The sequence below is a fragment of the Bufo gargarizans genome, chromosome 6 (genome assembly GCF_014858855.1).
Source record: "Bufo gargarizans isolate SCDJY-AF-19 chromosome 6, ASM1485885v1, whole genome shotgun sequence".
Classification (NCBI taxonomy): Eukaryota; Metazoa; Chordata; class Amphibia; order Anura; family Bufonidae; genus Bufo; species Bufo gargarizans.
The window spans coordinates 123,597,565-123,603,843 of NC_058085.1; the positions used below are offsets into that span (position 1 = coordinate 123,597,565).

The window sequence follows — 6,279 nt, forward strand, 5'->3', positions numbered from 1 at the left end:
ATAGGGTACCCATAGAAGAGTATGGTGCCCTACTGCACCTCTGAGTGTATCTAGGATAGAATATCTCTCTACAATTGTGCTGCAGTGAGCACCATATAACAGAACACATACGGTAGTCGGTACTGCACTGAGCACCATATAACAGAACACATACGGTAGTCGGTGCTGTACTGAGCACCATATAACAGAACACATACGGTAGTCCTTGTTACTATACTGTGAGCTTTTTCCTATACAAAATAAATGATATTATTCCACACACTGTGCATCAAAAGATAGCTTTATTGAGCAGATGTTACATTTAGCAGTGCCATAGATAGGACAAATACACCTCTATATAAAAGATGTGACGCAGAAAGAAAAAGCATAGGATTAAAATGTGGCCCTTATAGAGACATCAGAACACGAAAAGAAAGTAGTGGCTTTAGCATGTGTTGTTGGTTTGGTCGCAGTGATCACAATTTCTCTTCACTTTCTTTTACTTTGTGTGACACCACTTTTCCACCTATCATCTCCTCTGTAATGACCCTAACTACTCGCTTGCCAGGCTCTGAAAGAAACAATGCAAAACGTATATGAGCAAACAAATTCCACAGATGCTAATGTGTGTTAAAATATAGCATGGCAAAAATGTTATAGGAACTCAGATAAGCTGTTGGGAATTTTTGAAAGCAAGCTTGTTGACTGTCTCCAGTAACAGCAGAACTGTGAATGCAGCTCTGGAGCATAATTAGTTACAAACTGTACTCAAGATTATTGCAAAACACTTCATGTGGTGTATTATGTATAATATGATACACTTATATAGTATTTTATGCTTACCTTTTGAAACGGGAGCAGGAAAAGGCTTTATTACTTTGCTAAAAATAAAAATAAAATAATGCTTTAATATGTAGATTCAAAGATTTGTGTAAAGGCTTTGTTAGCTACATATTAACACACAGTTAAACCTCCTTGACATGACCACCCAACATTACAGTAAAAGGGGTGCTCTGGAAGGGTTGTCCTCTGAAAGAAAGGGCTATTTCACGTGGGATATAAGGGATTGAAAATCTGTGACAGAAAGACCCGGTCTACATCTGCATGTTCTGCTCAAAGAGATGGTTCTAAAGAGACTGTATGTCTAGTCAAAGGTAAAAAGAATCTGTTCTTACATGGATTCACCTTCCAGCAAGCATCGATAGGTGTCGATTTCTTTCTCCAGTCTGGTTTTGATGTCCAGAAGTTGATTGTATTCTAAGCCTTGCCTTTCCATGTCGGTCCTGATTTCACACAAATGTAATTCCAAGGCGCTAATCTTGTCTTGAATCTTTCCAAGGTGAACACAGTAGTTGCCCTCTGTTTCGGCTAATGAGTTTTCTAGATTTTTTTTCTGTTGAGAAAAATTTATCAAGTTATCTATCTAGTTAAATGGTTCATTGTTAGCTTGTGGTTAATTCTTTTAATGCTCACTTTGTAGACACTTTGTAGTCTACAAAGTGATCAGGAAAATTGTTGGGAATGCGTGATTGCTGCATGTAAATGGAGCTCTCACCGCCTGTAACGAGCAGGCAATTATCAGAAAAAAACTCTTCATTCCCAATAACTTCCTTCTCTGTCAACCCTTGTAAACCGGTCCTAATGCAACATTTTATAAAGACTGATCAAATTAGGAACCATATGTTCACAATAGCGCAGAAGATAAATCTAAAGTGAAGACTTACAGGTACACACTGCATCTACGTATCATACAAGTAAGAACATCAACATGGTTAAGTTGTATATTTATATTCCATACCGTAGCTAGAGCTGCTTGCAATTCAATTTCCAAAGAATGTACATTACGTTTCAATTCTGTGATTTCATTCTTGCTGGACTGAATTTGCTCAACGCCAGATGAGATCTCCTGCCCAAGGGCCAAGCACTGAAGCAAAGGCATACATATCAGCACATGTACAAGATCTCAAAGATATCAAATGGTAAATTTGTTGGGAATGTATGTTTATATTGTTTTACCGCTTCATGGAAACGAGCTTCAGCATCTCTACGGTTCTTTTCTGCCATTTCTTCATACTCTGCTCTCATATTGTTTAGAACTTCTGTGAGGTTATTGCCTGGAGCTGCTTTCATCTCCACTGTAAGTTGTCCTGTAACTCCCTGGAAGCTCTTCATTTCCTAAAAAGAAATCATTTTTTTCCAGCAACTATAAAATTAGGCCTTTTCCATTTCAATTGTTCATTACATTTAAAAACAATTTTTTTTTTTATTGCAAATTTAAAACAATAGGACAGTATGTAGTGTATAATATAAAATGTAAAAAATGTAATAGCAGGACTTGTTTTGGGTACCTCCTCGTGATTCTTCTTCAGACACATAAGTTCCTCAGTCAAGGTTTGGATCTGAGAATCAAGGTCACACTTAGCCAAGTTGAGTTCATCTAGCACTCTACGTAGACCATTAATGTCAGACTCTATATTTTGGCGGAGACACAGCTCATTCTCATACCTAGAGGATGGTTCAGACAATCACCTTAGGCATGCTTCATAGATAAATTAAGAGTTCTCTAGCTATAAGTCAAAAAATTAAATACTTACTTGAGCTTGAAATCATCAGCTGCCAGACGGGCATTGTCAATCTGAACGACAAGTCTTCCATTGTCCACTGTTGCACATTGAATCTGTGGAAAAAATTGCAATAAAGAATTTGCAGGATTGCATAAAACAGCCATTTCATCATCACTCTAATGAACCCACCAAACATTTGATTAGTTAATTTGAACATGTTGTAGAAATTATATTTATACTTAGGTATCTGTACCTGCTTCTTGAGGTCCTCAATTATGTGATAATATCTAGAATAGTCACGATCCAGCTTGTTATCATTCCTGTGTTTTTCATACCATTCCTTAATTTTGCACTCCAGGTCGGCATTGGCTTCTTCTAAAGCTCTCACTTTGTTCAGATAAGAAGCAAGGCGATCATTAAGATTCTGCATAGTTCCCTTTTCATCCCAAGACAGGATGTTCTCTCCTCCCAAAGCAACACATGGACCTAAGCTACCAAACGCAGCTCCATCAAATAGGCTACTAGTATATGCACCTGCCCCACCATATGCAGCTGAAATGCCTCCACTTTGGCTTCCAGCCCCACATGATCCTCCAGAGTTTCCGAGAAAGGAGCAAACGGCTGTCCCATATCCACCACCTCCAACAGACAGTTTTGAAGATGCAGAGCCTTTGTAATAAGACATGTTTTGATAGCTGCTAAGATAGCCCTCCTGCTTTAGCTATGTGAAAAAGATTGCAAGCTTATGTCCCAAGTACGCATAGCCTTTGTATATTTATATAATAAGTGGGTGTTTTCTTTTGGTACAGCCTCCGAAATCCAATTTTGCTCTTAATTTCTTGATGAACTGTTAATTAAAATGTACACCTAGAATGTCTATATGGCCTAATTTGTAAAACGCCTTTGGGCCCTTGTTAAAACTAAATGATAGAAGGGTGGAGCATAGATAAGTATTTTTTCATTTCCTTTAATCTGTTATTATGTACTGAAACTATTTCCCCCTCCCTTCTCCTGTATTCCTGTTTTATAGCTAAAATCTACATGTGTGATCATAGGAAAATCCCTACGATAATAAGCATTCGTTGAGAAATACATCAGTAATATTTGTTTGGATGTGCTCCTGTTGAAAGTCTTAGCTATAATACAGTGTATAATAAAGTGTCACATGAAAGGGACAAATCTCAGATAATTTTATAAAAAGTTTTTTGTGGGTCTGCTTTGGAGCCTCGGTCACACATTCTGACACAAAGCATGTGAGAATAGCGCAGCATGTTTAACTATTATGTCCTGGAAAATGGCAGAAACCAGGATAGAAACCCAAGGGACTTCATGATAGGCAATGGGGGTCCATCTGGAATCATCGGTGTCCAGTATCTGACCAATCCATTTTTGGTTTATATTCTGTTTTTTTAGTTCCTACAAAACAGCAAGAACAGAATATGTGTTGGAGATGTGAACAAAGCCTTATTTGTCATATTATTTAGTATGAACCAAGCTTGGTATTTAAAGCAGTTTGGACAGTCTTTACTTAGCTGTGATGTGCGGAGAAACCTGTCAATGTGTGTCCAAGTTTTACGCAGTTGTCACCACAAGGAAAATTAAAGGGGTTGTCTCACTTCAGCAAACGGCATTTGTCATGTAGAGAAAGTTAATACAAGGCACTTACTAATGTATTGTGATTGTCTATATTGCCTCCTTTGCTGGCTTGATTCTTCTTTCCATCACATTATACATTGCTTGTTTCCATGGTTACGACCACCCTGTAATCCATCAGCGGTGGCCGTGCTTGCACACTATAGGAAAAAGATACGGCATATGTGCGCTCCCATGGTCCTGGCCACCAGAGAGGCTGGCACTTTTTTCTATAGTGTGCAAGCACGACCACCGCCGATGGCTTGCAGGGTGGTCGTGACCATGGAAACAAGCAGTGTATAATGTGATGGAAAAATTAATCTAGCTAGCAAAAGAGGGAATATGAACAATAACAATATATTAATAAGTGCCTTGTATTAACTTTCTCTACATGATAAATGCTATTTGCTGAAGAGAGAGAGCCCCTTTAAGCATTACACAGTTTCCATTCAAGTCATTGGGCTGTCTGTATAACAAAGGGCAGGAAAGATCCTCCAGAGCGTGATATACTCTTTGTAACCCTCTCCACTCCTGGAGAAAATACAGGTCATCTATAGCAGTTTTGTCTGCCGTCTGCTTACAAAGCCTGCTTGTCACCAACATCACAGTACAAAGCAAATTCAATATTAAAATTAAGGGGCATATTTTTAACGTCAACAAATAAATCTCTATGAAATGTAAAATGAAATATACTGTACTGTAAAAGTAGGGCCAATGTTGCCTCTGTGTGACATAGTGGATACAGGGTAGCTTTGCAGGTTTGTAATTGATTTTCTAGTATCCTGTCTCCTCAACATTGCTGAAGACCTCAGGGGCTACAACCTCAACAATGTGTCTTTACTGAAATGCCTGGTTCAGGTTAAAGGGGTTTTCTGGGAATCATACATTGATGACCTCTTGACAGGATAGGTCATCATTATCTGATCAGTGGGGGTTCAACTCTTGACACCGCGCTGATCAACTGTTTCAAGAGTTTAAAGCACCCCTGTGACCTTTGTGGCCTCTTCCTAGGCCAGTGACGTCAAGGTCATTGGTCGCATGGACCATGTGCAGCCCAGTCCTATTTAAATGAAAGGGGCTGAGCTATTATTTTTTATTTTATTTAATTATAAATCAGTAAACGTGAAGTTTTAAGATACATCAATGACAAATGTCAAGAGAGGTGATTAATAGCCAATAGGTAATGATGAATGAGCTGCAATGCCAAGCACAGCCACTATTCAGTATATGGCGCTGTGCTTGGTTAACTGTGCCGAGGCTGCAGTCTTCATCAGTACAGGAATCCTGGAAAGCCCCTTTAAATCACTTGAAGGTACAGTACATGTGACGGATGTCTTCTTTAGGATAAATTGTGCTTCCTTTTATTTTTTCCCAACACATAGCCCATGGGTTAAGTCCATGGGTCAGGTGGGTAGGCTGAGCTTCTCCATGAACAGCCTATAAGGGAGACTGTTAGCAGTTTTGGCTATGCTAAACTGCTGACAGCAGAAGTTAGGGGAGCAGTGCTAACGTACCTTTTGTGGTGCTTTTATTATCATTAGTAGTGTGAAGATGAGCTTTTATTCTGCCAGGTTCTGCTCTTTGCTTTAAGATCTTTCACATCATCCCCCTGTGCTCTGAGAGACAGCAGTAGCACCCAACTAGGAGACCAGTACATTTGTTACTCAGAGCCCAGGAAAGGTCTGGCGGAGCAGCTCGATGCAATGAGCATACTTCACAGTGAAGCTCAGCCTCCAGGGCATTTAAAGGGGTTCTCCAGGATTTTCTGAAAATCTTGCTGTGTCCTAACCTGTAGAGGGTAGAGAGAAACCTGACATTTTAACAGGGGTGTGTAGACTTTTATATCGACTGTATTGCACACATCCGTATGCAATATTACTAGAATATTTATACTAATTACCAAGGTACCATAATTTAAAGCTGCCAACTAGGGATGAGCAAACCAGAACTGTATAGTTTGGGTTCGTACCGAATTTTGGGGTGTCCGTGACACGGACCCGAGCTGGAACATTTTCGTAAAAGTCCGGGTTCGGTGTTCGTCGCTTTCTTGGCGCTTTTTGAAAGGCTGCAAAGCAGCCAATCAACAAGCGTCATACTACTTGCC

General features: G+C 39.5%; 1 protein-coding gene across 2 annotated transcripts; it reads right to left on the reverse strand.

The window, feature by feature from the left end:
• Window positions 1-262: 262 nt before the first annotated feature.
• Window positions 263-3,302, reverse strand: LOC122941722 (keratin, type I cytoskeletal 10-like). 2 transcript variants are annotated; one of them, XM_044299128.1, is made up of 8 exons: window positions 2,797-3,302; window positions 2,574-2,656; window positions 2,328-2,484; window positions 1,996-2,154; window positions 1,778-1,903; window positions 1,155-1,372; window positions 823-860; window positions 263-550 (listed from the first exon to the last, which is right to left on the reverse strand). In XM_044299128.1, the coding sequence occupies exons 1-8, from the start codon at window positions 3,226-3,228 to the stop codon at window positions 456-458; spliced, it is 1,308 nt and encodes a 435-aa protein (XP_044155063.1). In that variant the 5' UTR covers window positions 3,229-3,302; the 3' UTR covers window positions 263-455. The 2 variants fall into 2 exon arrangements, with proteins under 2 accessions (XP_044155063.1, XP_044155064.1); XM_044299129.1 differs by lacking the exon at window positions 263-550 and having other exon boundaries at window positions 829-860; window positions 1,165-1,372.
• Between the last annotated feature and the right edge of the window lie 2,977 nt (window positions 3,303-6,279).

Excerpts from the sequence above, each read along its gene's own strand:
- LOC122941722 (XM_044299128.1), bottom strand. The coding sequence starts at position 3,228 with ATGTCTTATTACAAAGGCTCTGCATCTTCAAAACTGTCTGTTGGAGGT. Across the intron at positions 2,485-2,573 it reads GCTGATGATTTCAAGCTCAA|GTATGAGAATGAGCTGTGTC; the intron begins GTAAGTATTTAA and ends ACCATCCTCTAG. Across the intron at positions 861-1,154 it reads TTGCTGGAAGGTGAATCCAT|CAAAGTAATAAAGCCTTTTC; the intron begins GTAAGAACAGAT and ends TTTTATTTTTAG.